General features: G+C 31.5%; 2 protein-coding genes across 2 annotated transcripts; one reads left to right on the plus strand and one right to left on the minus strand.

Moving 5' to 3' along the window:
* The first annotated feature begins 1,819 nt into the window (after window positions 1–1,819).
* LOC130891151 (beta-galactosidase-1-like protein 3) lies at window positions 1,820–14,067 on the plus strand. The gene is made up of 5 exons (XM_057795735.1): window positions 1,820–2,146; window positions 7,789–8,209; window positions 10,495–10,727; window positions 12,293–12,698; window positions 12,797–14,067. Exons 1-5 carry the CDS (start codon window positions 2,095–2,097, stop codon window positions 13,665–13,667), a joined length of 1,983 nt encoding a protein of 660 aa, XP_057651718.1. The 5' UTR covers window positions 1,820–2,094; the 3' UTR covers window positions 13,668–14,067.
* Window positions 14,068–14,425: 358 nt separating this feature from the next.
* Window positions 14,426–17,555, minus strand: LOC130891152 (zinc finger protein 761-like). The gene is made up of 3 exons (XM_057795736.1): window positions 17,010–17,555; window positions 16,728–16,923; window positions 14,426–15,416 (listed from the first exon to the last, which is right to left on the minus strand). Exons 1-3 carry the CDS (start codon window positions 17,019–17,021, stop codon window positions 14,698–14,700), a joined length of 927 nt encoding a protein of 308 aa, XP_057651719.1. The 5' UTR covers window positions 17,022–17,555; the 3' UTR covers window positions 14,426–14,697.
* Between the last annotated feature and the right edge of the window lie 262 nt (window positions 17,556–17,817).

Genomic DNA, 17,817 nt, shown 5'->3' on the forward strand with positions numbered 1-17,817 from the left:
TTCAAGCAGGTGTCCCTTGAAGAAGCGTGTTAAGATCTACATTTTATTTGTTATATACTGCTGATATGCTTACTATACACTTAACGACAGTAGCAACGTATGCCAATTGGACCACCATGTTTCATCACACGTAGATCCAACAAGAGCATCTCACAATTTACAGACTACTCTGAAAATAATACAACATTGCTAAAAAAATGGAGAATGAGAACAAATGAAAGTGAATCAGTTCGTATAACCTCCAAAAATAGAATAATTAGATGCCGTCTTGTTAAATTCAACAATAAACAAATAGGCGAAGAAAAAGGAACTTGGTTTTAGTGATTAGCGAGACTGGTCTTGGTCTTGCGGTCTTGGTCCTACAACAAACGCAAGACCATGACCAAGACCAAGACCAGCTTAAGTGCTACAAGAAAAGACAAGACTGAGTGTGCAAGACCAAGACCAAGTTGTGCAAGACGCTTGTTGTGAACCCATTGAAAATGAAAGGTTGCCGGTTGATTTATGGGGGGTAGTTGAGAGATAATTTTATTATTTGCTTACCATATATATGCACATCAGAAATGAAATGAAATGTTCACGTCTTCTGTTCCAATATATTTTCTATTTTTCAATTTTATGTGTTATATCACATGGTTTTTGATTAATAAAAAAATTTCATAATTGTTGCGTTGTGTTTATTTACCTAGTTATGTCGATCACAGGGTTTTCTGGTATGTCAAGAGAAAATTATTTGAATAGGTATATACAAGGTATATTTTTTGTATCGTAGTGTATGTATTTTGGGACAAAAATGCGAAAAAAACAAACGTCTTCTTTTTACAAATGGATAAAGTTTCAAACGGAAATAGAACATACATTACAGATTCATAGCAAAATAACTAATCAGTTATATACCATTCCAAAATACATATTCAACATCCCGTACGGGCGCAATTGGTGCAGATAATATATTCTCGTTCTTAGATTTTGATATTTTTCAAACTGCTTCCAAATCATAAAATGCAAGACTCTTGCAGCAAGACCAAGAACAATACCCGACTATGCAAGACTAAGACCATATATGAGCCGGTCTTGGTCTTGCATCCTTTCTTATTCATCTTTGAATCCGTTTGCCTAATGCGTAAGCACGGTTCTCCAATTTCAGAAAGATCGTTACACGGCTCTCCACTTAGGAACGCGGAGCACGACCTTTACCCACCTACTCCAAGTTCAGAATTAGTTGAGGGCTCAATATTTTACAATGCAAAAAATGCACAATCACTTGCCAATTGAAATCAAATCGATATCTTTTTTTCCCGCATTCCGCAATAATTTGAGGGCATATTTACTGGAACTCTGTAAACGACTTATATTCTAATAATAAAATTTAATTCCGGGCATGCTGCATACTGGTTTAATTTTTGCTATAGACTTATATACTAATTATTACCTATAATTTTGTTACTCAATGTGGTTTTATTCGGTATTTTGAAATTTTTTTTAATTGTATCTTTATTTATTTATTTTTAAGTTTGTTTTTTAGTTTTTACAAGCTTTTGTCTATAAATTGTAACAATTTTTTGGCAATAAAGCATTTCTCTGTCTCTTTCTCCATTGAACAAAGTCTTAATTTGGATAATCTAAACATTGTATTCATGTGAGTCCATTTTGTATGTAATCAACATAAAGCAAATTATACTGGGTTCTTTTTGCGCCACCTGTTATTACCCTACGTATTATACGAGTATAGTTGTTTTAATTTTTTTTGCACCAAAGATGTAGTATTTCGATGGTTTCTCTTTAAAACTTTTTGGCTACTGATCATGGATATTTATACATTTCCCGTAAAATTTCTGTTGTTACCTCATCTACTTCCATTTTCATAAGTAACATTCTGTTTAAAACAAATTCACATCGAAATGACATCATATATTCACAAAAACAAAAACATACTCGTCTTTCAAATAGTTATCAAGAGGTCTTCCCACAAAAATTTATAGTGTCAAGATTGTGAAATCGAGTTGCTGATGACCTTAAAATAGTATAACGTGCGGCGACAATAGCAGTCTGCTGCGATTTATAACGATCGCACTCACTTTAAATAACTATACAATGACTGCTGTAATAGCTGATGTATTGCCGACAGTTTATGAACTTTTCACAGGTAATTAGTAGTTTTTTTATAATATATGATAAGTTATTATTACTAATTTATTCCACTCTGTACGAATATTCTGAAGGTATTAACATCTGCAACAATTTTAATATTCAAGGTTTTAAATATTTAAAAAGTAAATTGATGGTAATGGTCTCTTAAATTAGATACAAAGAGATAAGATTGTTAAACTCACCGCTATTGATGATTTACAATGTTTTTGTTTTATCTGTTCAAATAACATATACGTTATTTTGTAAAAATCTTAAAAAATCGAAAAATCATCCGATTTCGATGAATTTTTATTAAAATCATCGTTTTTACGGCGGATTTATGGAAAAAATATGGGAAATATTTCACCTGGAGATTTCATATAGTTTTATGACTTTAAATGTGATCATAAATGCACTTCTTCGCATATAATCGTACATAATTTTTTTACAAAGCATCAAAGGCAGTTCATATATTTTTTAAGTTAATCTATATAAAAAAACATTTTGGAAAAAAAATTGAAAAACGTTTGCTTATTAATTTTTTATCTCTACACTTACCTTAGTAACATACCATTTTTTAATGGTGAAAATTATCAATTTTTGAATGATTACTTGTAATATTGTACACTTGATCCAATAAATGATTTTAAGAATGTTTTCGTTCATATAACTTTAATGATTACTTGATAAAAAAGGTACAAACGATTATACGTGAAAAAAGGTCAATTTTAAGAAAAATTGTTATTATTTTTAATTGTAAAAACTTGATAAATTAACATTTTTGTATAAATTTCTTTTCAATTTGTTCGTTTTTTTGTGTAGATTATGAAAAAAAATATAACAACTTGATTATTTGGAAAAAAGTTATCATCAATTATACATGAATGAGTGCATTTTCACGAACATTTAAAGCTCTGAAACCAATATAAGTTTTTTTGTTTCCATTTTTTGTTCGTAAATCCGCAGTAAAAACAAATATTTAAAAGAAGTTCTTCGAAATCGGATGATTTTTCGATTTTCTAGAGCCAAGAAACGAGGGGACCCGTGGACTCAATTTTTTCATTCACTAAAAAAAATCTACAGAAAGAGTCATTAATTTGGAATTAATTCAAAAATTCAAATGCTAATCGGACTTCTCGATTACTATTTTCATACAATAATAATGTATACAGGGTCTAATTTATAAATATCTGATTTTGTTGATTGGCAACACTGTCATTTTGATAGTTATATCTACAGAGTATGTCAAATACAAAATTTTTATTCTTTTCCAAATCAAAAGTAATAGAGTTATGAGAAACGAACAATCAATTAATCTTCACACATTTATAAAACGTTTATACTTTTACGACTATTGTTGGTTTTGCTTTCTAACTATCTCTATAAAAATAGATCTATCAATCAACCTGGAAATACAATATCGAGATTTTCATGAGAGGGTCTTGAGAAGAAACTATTGGATTTTTCGAAAAATATAACCCAGGTTCAGGTAGATAACCTACCAGCTGATTGCGGTTACTAACCCAGAACGAAATGCATATCATTCATTTATGAACGTCGTGTTTTGGTGAAAATTTCAAATTCAAAACATGATCTACAAGAACTTGTATCACTTTTTGTGCGTTAATTATTTCATGATATTTATTTAGTTGTATAATAGATGTTTAATAATTGTTACTGAGCAGTTATCGTTTTACGCCCTCACTTAAATTTTGCACAACCATTTTAGGGGGAAAAAATATTTTTTAATATTCCAAAAACAATAGACAAAAGAAACAATTCGTCGGCTGATTAACTTAATCAGTGTTTGAACAAAAATTAATGTGTTTCGGGTTAGTTTCCGAACTTTCAGATCATAATCGATCATAGTTTCCGAAAAGTCCTTAGATATCTACATTTTGGGAAAAAAGTATGTACAGGGCTAGGAAATTAATAGATAATCTAATTTTTCTTGAAATTATTCGTACTCCATTGAAAGTTTCGCCAAAGAATATTAGTTCTATAACTTGATTTCTTACAATTAATGTGCAATCATTTCCTTTTTTGAGAAATTGAGTAGCTTTACCTCAACATACAACCTTACACATAAACGTAGATTCAACAAAACTTTTCTTTACCAGGATGTTGTTCGTATCTAACTGATCCATAATTTGTTTACGAAATTGCAGTATTCTATCAGGATGATCTTCCAGTAATTATTGGAGGATTGTAAGGATGCAATTTATGTAATCCATATGCATATAAATAAAAAATAAATAAATATGCATAATCCAGGACAAAAACTAATTAGTACAAAAGTGGAATGTAGAGGGCTATTCATCAGAATTAGTCGGTACATAGTTAATCCTTAACTCAACTGTGAATTCGTTTATCATTCCAAAGATCCGCAATTTGCTACTAGAGCTACTATTTTTTACTTCAGGTAGATAATTGAGTTTGGAGTTTTATGAATCACTTCTTAATTGTGCGTTCCTTGAGGTACACTTTTTGGCGTTTTCTTTATTCATCAACCTATAATGTAGAGTATGAACAGTAGGCAACGCTCTCGACAAATCGGTAGGAAGATTTACTGTTCATTTTGAAGAATGGATAGTCAGACGAGGATTCGTTTAGTGGTCGGCACGGTCATGTGAACTAACACCCTGTGATTTCTTCCTGTGGGGCCTCCTCAAGGGCTGTGTTTTTGCAAGAGGACCACGCATCCTTAACGAACTACGAACTACAATTGAAGGAGTTTGTTTTTAATCTTCCAGGTTATAATAATATGCTTAGATGGTATTATCAGTTTGATTAGTAAAGGAAAAAGAACGTTGAGCTGGTGCAAGTGTCATTTTCTCATTTACTTGGAGCCCAGAGTAGTCTATATGGAAGGATAGTCTGGAATTAGCAATTCTTTATAGTTACCAGTTATTACAGGCTCTAGAGTTTATATACCATGGACTAGGTACCAATTTCGCTAATGAATACATGACAATGCGTTCCAATTTTTTATCATCTTCAGTGATGAATAGAATTTCAACGTTAGCAGACATGTGAACACTCATAATGTGTGAATTTGGGACTCTCAACATTCTCCCACGGAGATACAAGAACAAAGAGACTCCCCTAAATTGAATGTGTTTTTTTCTTATTCCCTTGAAAAGTTTATGGTTTTATATTTTTGTAGGATACAACTGTAATTGGTACTTTTTACTTTGACACGCTACGGTTTTGGTTTTGGATAATTTCTACCTTTGGGGGTTTTTAATGTGTTTACACTGCAGCTCATTTGAATAAGTAATTAATTATAATTAAACCAAAGGCTTAAAGTATTAATGGATAACCATTTCTAAATAATTATTACTGTAGATAATGTTTTTAGTTGACTTGCATAGGTTAATCAACATAATGAAGGGTCACATTTGTAGGCTGATACGTTAAATTGCGTTTAATGTACCATTTATAATTCGTATTTTATTGTAATAAATAATATAGGACTCACTATTCATTTTGAACAACCTGGCATTTCTGATTTAATATTTTTTTTTGATGACACTAATTAGTTGAATAATTAAGATCATTGAACTTGCTTCAGATGTTGAAAATTATCATGATTACACAAGTGTAATTTGAATGTCTAAGTGTTTCGTATGTTATTAATTCAATAAATATAGAACCGGTTTCTAATATCAACTCAATTTAGCTTATTCATCACCATCTATTGCTATATATACAGAGGTAGTTCGAAATATAATAATTTCTATAGGTCTTCTTGAATCTGATTGACGTAGACTTTTTTAAATTGTTGTTCACTTACTTAAAAGTCATCGAATTGGTGAAGAAATATATTATTTCATCAGTAATAATCAATATATGCCTTAATGATGTTAATATTCATTAGAGACAAAAGCTTGAGACCAACTGTGTGAAAAACAGAAAGTCTACTTATAAATGAGATGATGGGCCAACGTATCGAAAACAAGAAGAATCAACATCATTATTAGACAGTAAAATAATACCATTGAACAGTATGCAGACACTGCGAACACAAAGAATTGAAATGGGATAGGAGTCTATGAGCCTTGAGCAAAAGACTGTGAGGCGTGGGAAAATTCCCAAGCAAAAAATATGGAAAGATATGGTCATGTCGCATAAATAACCATTGACGCGACGAACTCTTCTGTAATCAGTTTCAAAATGATTTGGGAATACTCAGGCAGGGAGAATAACATAGTTACCCTGTTGTTGGCACCAGGATACGGTGGAGAAGAAGAAAATTAGAATTATCAAAGGAAGGAGCCCAAACAAATCAAAGAACAAAATATAAAAAAATTGCACCACTATGATAACATAATAGTGCTAAGGCAAGTAAGAAAACTATGTTGGGAAGAAATTGCAAAAAACATTATCTAGAGTAAGTCTAAGTACTAAAAATTTCAAAAGAGGTTCTTACAGGACGTTGTTATTTTAATGGGACACCTCAGCAAACTGAAACACGTCTAAAGAAGTGACCAGTTAGAACAGGAAAAGAAAATTCAACTTGCGGTTTCGATCCATGTAGTTATAATAGAGCTCAAACGACAACTCAGTCAAGTTGTTCTAAAAAATGTCTTAAATTGAGTTTTGCTCTGTTGAAAGAATTTTTGACTGAAGAAGGATTTACACAACAATTGAAACTTGGTCAATGTTGTTTCGCTGGGGACGAGAATCGTTAGAATATAACCCACGTAGGGGAGTGACTACTCCAGAAAACATTAAATTAGTGAAAGAAATTGTTCTAAGTGGCCGGCGCCTGTAAACAAATGAAATTGCAGCAAGGACTCGCATTTCCACAACAAGTGTTCTAAGAATCATACATGAGAATTAAGATATAACAAAAATTAGTGCAAGGTGGATGCCTCGAATCTTGTTAGCGATTTGTAGAGGTTTGCCGCGACATCCAAAAGGGATTCCACATTGCTTTGGGTTCTAAGGCTACTGTAAGCGAATGAGGCTTCAAAGAGGTTCAGCACCCACCATATAGCCCTGATCTGGCCATCTTCGACTATTTTTTGGTTAAAAAAGCTGGAGGCCGAATTAAAAGAGTAAAGGATTTAACAGCTTCGATCAAATTAAACAGCCGGAGGACGAATATTTTGACTATAAATATGCATCATCTTTAGTGTGACATTTTGAAAAGTGTGTAGAGCTAGAGGGAGAATATATTGCAGAAATTCCCAGTTTTTTTTATGAAATTTCTTTCTAGTTTAGACTACAAACTCATGGACCGTACCGTTCATACATAAATAAATAAATAAATTAGTTAGGCGTTCTGCTTACAAACCAGAATTCAACTATTTTACCAATTAATAATACTAATTAACTAACTTCAAGTTGAATTATATAAGCTAAGAACGCCATATTTTGCCTCGAAGTCTTAGGAAGTTTAAAAATAGGCCAGAAAAATTACTGAAAGTGTGTAAAAGAATTTAAAAAATTTAAAGATGTATATTTCACAATAAAATATTAATTTTTTTCTTAATTATTACTGAAGATTTCTCTTTACAACGTTATTCAATAAATTCACAACCCTTAAAAATGTCTTATTTGATTGGCCTATAAAATCTCTTAAATAATCTACTATTGTGTATTATATTGAAAACAGATATTAATTTGTTTAAAATATATTATTTTATCAAGGTGGAGGTATCCAAACTGGCCTAAATGCTGATAAGCCCTACTTTACATTAAACAATAAGAATATCTCAATATACAGCGGTGCTTTGCACTACTTCAGAGTACCAAAAGCGTACTGGAGAGACAGACTTAGAAAACTACGAGCTGCAGGCTTTAACACTGTCGAAACTTACGTACCATGGAATCTCCACGAATACCAATCCGGTCAGTACGATTTCGGCGATGGTGGTTCAGATATGCAAGAATTTCTGAACGTGACTGAATTTTTAAAGATGGCACAAGATGAAGATTTATTAGCCATCGTAAGACCCGGTCCATACATTTGTAGCGAATGGGAATTCGGAGGATTTCCTAGTTGGCTTTTGAGAGAAAGGAATATTACCTTCCGTACCAGTGACCCTACTTATATGAAATACGTTACAAGGTTAGTACCAGTACGATTATATTTCAAAAAAATATCCCTCAACTAACTTAAATAATTTAATTAAATTATTCCATTACTTTCTATTTCGATCTGTTCACCACGACTATTTATGATAAACTAACTAAACTGCGCTACACAAACAAATTCTGGGTATTTCATCAAAAGCGGCGCCTTGGCCGAATTTCAGAATTCTACTACTGTATTTTGGACCCCGCCTATTTTCATTACTTTTTGGAAAAACATTTAGATAGCTAGAATTTGGTTCCTTCATCTATAAACTTCTATTTAAAATTATGATCTTGATAACATTTCAGAACCTAAAATATTTGAGACTTGTTTGTTTATCTAACTTTATTGAGATTAAAAAAAAATTCATGACGGAACACTAACCCCTTTTATAGTAGATAAACGGCTCATTTCATTCGTACCTATCGTCTTTCGCAATGAATGAATCCCGATAAAACACAAACATAAAAGCCACTCCGATATATACTGTACAGTCCTAAAAGTACTTGCAATAACAGTAACGATACCCCAACTCATTGGAAGATCGGCGATATCTTCCACATGTCTATAACTCCAGCTCCAAGTTGTTGTCCTTAGCAAAGTTGAAAAGTAAATAGCGGAAGATCGAAAATAAGCGATAAAAAGCAGAACTGGAAGATGACATTAGCTCCAAAATGGACAGTGAGAATAGCGAATAGCGAAATGCTGAAAATACCTAACTATAAAAAGAGTGCATTTTCTTTCATTCCTGTTTTGAGTAGCTCTGTACTATATCTAATTACGTGCATTATTGTTCAGGAAGTAACGCAAATATTTCGATTTTTGTTAAGTGTACAAAAAATTTGATGAATAAAAGTTTTTTTCAAACAATTCAGGACATCTGTATGAGTTGAATAGAAGTATCCAAGATGCACCTGTTAACATATTTTTTATATAGTTATACCCTGCATTTATTTTCAGTTTTTCATAATCTGTTAAATTGCCAATGCAACTGTCAAGACCATATAAAATTACGAAACAGGTGTATACAAGTAAACTCAAAATATTTATATTTGTATTTAGAGCCTGAAAGCAACATTATTTTTTCTACAGTCGTACTTTTAATAACTGAGGTGATTGAAATGCTTAATATAGTATATAGTATAGTATCTTGTAGTGTTAGTTTGTGCTTTTTTGTCGTCATGGCTAATCCCATCAAATTTGATGAAATAAGCTAGTGAAAGAGATTCCTTTTTTCTGTACAACCGAAAGTATAAATCGTCTGCTTTGGTCCACTTTACGATTTCATTTTATTATAAATTAGTTATTATACGCCCAACTGTGGAAAAAATGTATTTTCAGTCGTTTTTTAATGCACCATAGACAAAACAAAGAAAATTTTTATGCAAGATTAGTTAATATGGATTAGTCATGGAAAGGATTGGAAACGGCCATCTCTAAAAAACTTCAGCAGGGAAGGTCATGCTAATAGTGTTTTGAGATGCCGAAGGCGTAATTTTAGCAAATTAGCTGCCAAAAGGGGCAGCAATTACAGATACTTATCATGCCAGTTCAGTTTCTAAATTATGTAAAGCGATAAAGGCGGAAGGCATTCTCTTGGATCATGATGCATTCAGTGACAGATCCGCCATTGCAATAAATCAGACAAGCTTATTAGGAATTAATTAATCATTTACTGTAGTCTGCAGATTTCACCTCAAACGATTACCAAAACTCGAAGAACAATTGCGTGGTAAACGATTCTCTTCGGGTAAAGAAGTCAGTGCTCTGCAGAGATTGAACAATCTTTCTTTTGATAAAACATCCATGGAACATGTGTTCTATTTGATGGTGAAAATATTGTAAAAATGAAAATGATATTTTCGCCAATTTGTATTGTAATTTGATCAAGAGCCGAGCAAATGGATAGCCTTTGTATCTACTTTCTCAGGTGCAGTATAGCCCATCTTAATGTAATAAGCTAACAATTATACTCATAATTTCAAACGTCTATTGCTTCATATGATGAAACTTATGTCGTAAAATGTTGTATTGTTGTTATCAGAAAATACTGGGCTACACAAAACTACAAACCAATAAAAATATGGAAAATATATTTTGTTGTACAATCCTTGTAAATTGAACTATTTCTGAATTTTTAATTGGTACAAATAAAATGCTAAATTGAAATGAAACATCTTCGTATTACCAAAATAATTGAAAATACGCGGGGGTCAAAGCCCCATACCTACTGATTGGTCACAAATAATCACTTCACTTCGCGTTGTTTTGTTTTTCAGGTATTTCAATATCCTATTGCCTATTCTGGCACTACTTCAATTCACGAAAGGCGGTCCTATAATCGCATTTCAAGTAGAAAATGAGTACGGAAGCACGGAACGCATAGGAAAATTTAAACCTGATAAAATTTATTTAAGGGAATTGAGAAATCTTTTTTTAAAAAATAACATCGTAGAATTGTTGGTAACGGCGGATGGTACTTCGTCCCATGCAGATAGAGGTACTATACCAGGTAAATTTATTTCCTCCTACTCATTCAATTTTACATATTGTCTCGAAAAGAGAAATATTTCTAAATTTGCCAATAACATGAATGTTCAATTTTCAATAATTTTATTAGTTTTAATTACTGGAAAGTTTCGTTTCACACACACAGTTATGGTACAATTTGTTAATAAATTTAAAGCTTTCTGATAAACTATATTTGTTGTTTTGTGGTGTGTTAATACTCAAAGAAGACGGTTTTTCGATGTGCGAACACGCGACGTATAATTGTTCATGCGCGAAACAAGGAAACTCCAAGTTGATTCCGCAAATTCCCAAAGACTGTCCCTGCGATTTATTTATGGTCATCGCAAAGGCCAGACGTACCGGAGATTAAAATCGAATGGTAAATACGTTGGGATCATTGGTATATGCAGAATTAAGACATCCTCTCTTTTGTATATTCCCTTTATGACTGTTACCTCAATGACGTTATTCATCACCTTTTTACATCCAGTCTTGTTCCATTACACAGTCGAGGTTGATTAATGTTAAACAACATGATCCTACTTTTAAATGCAATTTGTGAGGTGGTAATCCAGGCAATTCCAATGAATTTAAAAACTCCGTGGGATAATTGACTAAGTACGTCATTCTGGTTTATAGCAGTGTTGACCGAATTGAAGGAAACATCTTTATTTTTCGCCGCCAATATTGCTCGTTCACCCAGCCAATTATGGTTATTGAACTGTTGCGCTATATCTGGGAAAACACTCTGAATAAGCTCCTCTTTTGATTCTGTGATGTGACAGAAATCTGTGTGTAATGTGATGAATCCAGTCAGGTGTCCACTGCAACTTTATTATTTACAATATCTAACTGCTTCGCAAATACATTTGCAGTTCCTCTTGTTGCAAAAATACTCGCATGTTAGCAGTAAAGTGTCACTATCACAAAAAGAGTGCATAACTTGAAATGTCACTATCACAAAGGATCACCGAATAAAATTAAATTCTCGCGCTCTTAGCGGTAATCGTCAGTCACAAAGATAGAAGGATGCACTCTTTGTCTGACGTATCGCTCAACATATTAGTTTGTTGTCAAATGTCAAATTTATGGTTGCGTTCAGAAACTTAATTTGTGACAAAACTTAAGATTGATCAATGTACATAAGTTGTTTGTCAAATGTCAAATATTATGGTTGCGTTCAGAAATTTAATTTGTGACAAAACATCAAGGAAAAATAAAATTGTTATTTTCATTTAATTTTTTATCTTTATTCACTTTTTATACCTTCTTTGGACTCCCACAAATAATTCAAGACCAAAATTAGCCAAATTGGTCCAGCCGTTCTCGATTTTTAGCAAAACTAACGAATTCATTGATCCTTCGAAAAAAAAAATAATTTCACGAACACATATGCATTGTCACTATGCAGTTTACTCTAAAAAACACACGGCAATTTAAAAAAAAACAGCTATATTTGTAATAACAAACTTAGTATCTACTTCAGAAATAAAAAAAGTAAATTTCGATGAATATTGTATAGTTTACAAATACGAATAGTTTACCATAATTTTTATTTTTTTGTAGAATACTTCTTACAAACATCGAATTTCGGGGGAAATCCAATATACGAATTCAACAAATTGAAAGAACTTCAGCCGAATCGACCAGTAATGTCGATGGAATTTTGGGTGGGTTGGTTTGATCACTGGTCTGAACTTCACCATAAAACCAGCGAGGAGAGTTTCAGAATCATTACTGAAGAAATATTAAAATATCCCGCGTCAGTCAACTTGTACATGTTTCACGGTGGTACGAATTTTGGTTTTATGAATGGCGCTAATCTCGCCAATTCCTTAACTGACAATTCTGGATACCAGCCTGATACTACGAGCTACGATTATGATGCTACGTTAACGGAAAGCGGAGATTATACAGTGAAATATGTCATTGTGAAAGAGCTCTTGAAGAAATACAATACTATTCTCACAAGGTAACTGCTACGTGACCTATATCGGTAATCGAATTAAATAGATATTTTGAATTGTTCAGTACTGTAAAATTATTTTTTTATTTGATTTTTGCTTTCAGAATTCCCGAAACACCACACGAAATACCAAAAATAGCTTATAACACAACTCCAGTGCACGCTCAACTATTTCTCAGCGAAATCCTAGATAAACAACAAGGATTTCAATTCCATGATGTCATTCCTATGGAGAACCTACCAATTAATAATAATTCTGGTCAAAGTTACGGTTACATCGTCTACAGAAAAATGTTATTAGATATACCAGCTAACTCCACATTAAGAATTGGAGGGAGAGTTTGTGATACTGTAGTCGTTTTGCTAAATGGAAATTTAATATCAAAACCTTTGAATAAAGATATCGACCTTAACGGTTTTGGTTTCTGGAGGCAAAAAAATTCCAATCTGTCGCTAGGACCTAACCATTACCAAAACGCTGTGTTGGATTTGGTAGTGGAAAATTGGGGAAGAGTCAACTTTGGTTCCATAGAACAATTCAAGCAGTATAAAGGACTCTGGCAAGATAGCGTTTACCTAAATAATATAAAACTAACAAATTGGAAAGTATTTCCGTTGGAATTTAAAAGAGCTTGGAATAGGAACCTAACTGGTTGGCACAAGCCTTCGAAATTATGGTCTGTCGGTCCAGCTCTGTATAAATCTAGTTTTCACGTTAATTCTACATCAGACACATATTTAGATATGAGCAAATGGTGCAAAGGAATCGTTATTATAAATGATTTCGTGTTGGGAAGGTTTTCCAGGGTAGGACCGCAACAAACACTCTATTTACCAGGACCATTTTTGAAAAAAGGGCTCAATGAAGTAATTATTTTCGAACATTATAATCCCGGGGAGAATATTGAGTTTTCTAGTGTGCCTATTTTCAAAACACGAAACAGAAAGTATCTTTTTATAAACCCCTTCATGTAAACGTCTTCTAAACGTTTGAGACGATACGAACACGTTTCATTATGTCTTCCTAACAAACCAGCAACATATCCATTGAAAATTCTTCATTCAGGAGAGTCGATGCTGGCACTATCTACTCCATTGACAAATTTCTTTGGTAGTTCAATTTTTTACTTGATATGCTTCCATATGAACTTCCAAACATGCACGTAATAAAAACAATTACAATCAACAGATTGCTTCTAATGGAAACTTTTCTTTAATCATCAATTTTTAAGAAAATGTTCATACAATTTTAGTCTAAAACGAGGTTTAATACGAATTACTGTCAAAAGAAGATTATGTAATAGTACAGTTAACTTAAATTACAAGTGTCACTGTTGTACAGTAAATTATCAATAAATAAAGAATATCCAGAAAAGTGGTGCGTTAATTTTGTTCAGTTTATTTCTTTTCCAAAGACTCAAGCGTATCCTACTAACTGCGCCAGTTAGAACTTATGAAAATGAAGTTTATTTTCAAAAAATATTCTAAGTACCAAATTATATATTGAGAACAAATTCTTGACACAATTTAAAAAACTAATCAGGCAATGAATTTCTGAGAATATAAGTCTGCAAAAATTCTAATATAACTGCAACTATCATGGTCAAGTGGCCCAAAAATTTGCTTTTTAGAATGTATGTCATGTCAAAGAGTTTAAGTGGATTAACATATTTCAAAAAGCAATCAACCAATTGACAAAATGGTTTACATGTAAGTTTTGAAAATAAATCACATTTTAAATAATAATTTATTTTATTACTTTCTTACACATAAAAATGCAATATAAATACAAACTGGAACCATCTGGGTTTGAAGTGGATCAAAGATTGTGGTTTTCCAGTCTCATTTGTACCTATCATATCATATAAGCTACTAGCCTGTTCATTTCAAAAGACAATTATTACAATAACTGATTTTTCGATAAGATAATAATCTCAAGTATCCAACTCAAAATATTTTACCATTACTAGAGTTGTCACAACTTTTAGCATTTAGTAGTACTAAATCAAATTATAGTAAAATTCATGCCTGCTTCTTCCTTTATATTACAAAACTGTTTTTCACATTTTTTAAGATGGTTATTGAGGTGCCCTAAGCATCTAAAAGTTTTCGAGCATTTAGAACAATAATGCTGATTGTTACCGTGACCCTTTTCATGATGCTCCAAATCAGTTTTGAGACTGAACTCCAAAAAACACATTTGACATTTGTACATATTATTCTCGATAGGCTCCTTTTTTACAGATTGGTCTTTATGATGCAGTTGTACATGAGTATCTAAACTCCATCTATAGCTAAATTTTTTTGAACAAAAATAACACAAATACTGTTTATCTGCTTTGTGCGTTTTTCTATGTTCCTTTAATTCATCTTGAGAATTGAAATCTTTAAAACAAACATTGCACTTCAAATTGTCATTTGTGTGGTTAAGAATGTGCTTATTGAGATTGCTTAGTTGAGGAAATTTTTCTGGACATAACAAACACTGAAATGGTTTTTCTCCAGTATGTAGCCTTGAATGGGTCTGCATGTTCCCCTTCTGGGTGAAACGTTTTTTACAAAATGGGCATTCAAAGGGTCTCAAGTGATCAGGTGTTTTTACTTTCATTTCTTGTTTACGAGACTTTGTTGGTTTCTTAGGTAATTTCTGTATTGCTGTTTGGGCCCCATAAGCAGCAGTTGGAGGATGATATGCCAGATTTTCGATTGAATTATAAAATTTACCTAAAATAGAGATTCATTTAAATATTATCAAATTGATGGTTATTATTTGTAAATGGGCTCCATCTTATTTTTTGTTATAAAAATCAAAAAATTAATACTTTATTTTTTTATGTTTTCAACGCATTTAAGATAAAAATGAGGCCCAAGATTATATACCAAAACTTCAACAATAAAAAATCCCAAAAAACTATAAATTCCATTAAAAATTGGACTCAAAAACTTTTTGAAAAATTATTTATTCAAGTACCTACTTGAAATATACATGTCAGATACTAATGATAAAGATTTGTTGTATCTTGTATTTAAATAATTGGAAATATACTATTTTGTTTTACTACATTTTATTTATTTCAATTTTGTTTAGTTTAGCAGTATTAACAGACTGTCTGCCACTAGTATTCGGCGATGGCATGTATAGGACTATTTTTACTTTTAAATAAAAAATGCATATCAAAAAAAATCTTGAGGACATCCAATTATATCAGTTGAATTAGTACTAACCACCCAATATCTCTGCATTAAATTTGGAAGATATTTTTTATTTTTTTAAAGAAATATCCCCACTAAGTGTCTGCCAGTGGTGCTCTTACCTTAATATGATTTTTATTGTTTTTTCATCAACCAAAAAAATGTTGAAATTTTGTTTTTTAAACTTTCGTTTCATTTTTCTCTTAAGCCATTCAAAAAATGAACAAAATGCGAAATAAGCTTATTGAAAATGTCACTTTTTAGATTTTCTATCAATTTAGAGAAAATGATGAAAGTTTTTACCTTTTCAAAATTTTTAATAATCTTGAAAATTGTTTAAATTATGCTATTCAATTGTTTTTTTTTTCAATTTTTTGTACTTTCCTAAAAAGAATACATTATTTAAAAAAATTGAATGGAGGCGCTTCAATCAGAGAGCAATAAATAAAATAGACTTTTAGGTCTCAATAATTGTTTAGTTTTCAAAGAATAAGCATTAGGTTATCATTTTAATTACACAATTATTAAAATTCGTGTTTCGAAGTGATTGCTATTCATTTAAAATACAACAAAGGAAAGTCTTTGAACAACTGACAATTTACAACAGGTATCAGACACAAATGGGGGATTTTATGGGTTTTGGTTTTTATTGGCCAAAAAAGTGATGAAATTTTGATTTTCAAACTCTTTTTAATTAAACATGCCGAAAAAATAGAGAAAACGAAAATAAAACTTATTGTGAATATTAATTTTTCGATTTTTTATGACCAAAAACATTAAGATTAATATTTATGCATATTTATAATAATATACTTTTATATCAGCAACATTATTTTTCTATACCTGCATTTTGAAGACTATAAGTTGTGTTCATATGTTTATTGTAATTATCTTGTTCCTGTTGAAGTTTTGATTTCAATTCAGAAAACTGATTCTCCTGAACTTCATGTTTATAAATATGTTGTAAGGCAAGAGTTTTATAGTACTCATTAAAAGAGTTATTATCTTCATTGCATCTACTAATGTCGCACATTTCGTCCTAAGAAACAAAGAACATTATCAGAATATTAAAATACTATATGTAGGTATTTCTTAATATGTAAATAAGAAACATTGTATACTCACTATATTGCACATCTTTAAATTATTTTTCACTTCATGCTCTTTATCATTGCCATCTGAAGATTAATTCTTTTTAGAAACGTCTGATATATTTTCTAGTATTTGGATAAAATTACACCACACATTTATATGAAGACAATATTATATTGAGCAGATGTAAGGGAATATCTTACTTTTATGATTTTAATGTTTTCGAAATATTCCTGAAGTTTTTAAACACCTCTTCCAAGAATCTAAAGAGCCAGATTCTACAAATATTGATGATATTGATGGTATAATATTTGGTTTATATATAACCTTTTTAATGTACAAAGATTTAGTTTGGTATGGCAGAACGTTCTTTGTTGTTCCATGATACCTACAACATTCGAACGACAAACATTCTATTGAACATATTCTCTTTATTGAAGTTCTAGATTTTTATATATTTAATAAAGTTGTTCTTCAAAAAATTATTATTAAAAAAATAATTATTTGAAAAATAATTCAATTTTTAAACAAAATGACAGCTGCGCCACAAATATCACAGAATTAATATGGAGAGTCACCGCCACAGATATTACACACGGTCAGACAACGGTCGTATTCAGTGGTAACAGTAACGATCGGGGACATGTTCAGTGCTCGCTGTCAAGACTTTTTTCGTTTTCCGTGTCTTCTTAGTTGATTTTCACAACAAAGGCTGTTTTGTTTGCTTTTATTGAACTTAACAAGTGTTGCATTGAGTGGTTAATGTAGAGATACTTTGTATATAAAAAATTACGAGGTGTATTCATCACCCACCCACTTTTATATGTATATAAAAATTGTC

Source organism: Diorhabda carinulata, chromosome 3 (genome assembly GCF_026250575.1).
Source record: "Diorhabda carinulata isolate Delta chromosome 3, icDioCari1.1, whole genome shotgun sequence".
In the NCBI taxonomy this organism is placed as follows: Eukaryota; Metazoa; Arthropoda; class Insecta; order Coleoptera; family Chrysomelidae; genus Diorhabda; species Diorhabda carinulata.

Bases quoted from the DNA above. Each gene is read 5' to 3' on its own strand.
- LOC130891151 (XM_057795735.1), top strand. From the start codon at position 2,095: ATGACTGCTGTAATAGCTGATGTATTGCCGACAGTTTATGAACTTTTC. The intron at 2,147-7,788 runs GTAATTAGTAGT...TATTTTATCAAG, and splicing joins AGTTTATGAACTTTTCACAG to GTGGAGGTATCCAAACTGGC. The intron at 12,699-12,796 runs GTAACTGCTACG...TTTTGCTTTCAG, and splicing joins TACAATACTATTCTCACAAG to AATTCCCGAAACACCACACG.
- LOC130891152 (XM_057795736.1), bottom strand. The intron at 15,417-16,727 runs GTATAGAAAAAT...TCTCTATTTTAG, and splicing joins TTATAGTCTTCAAAATGCAG to GTAAATTTTATAATTCAATC.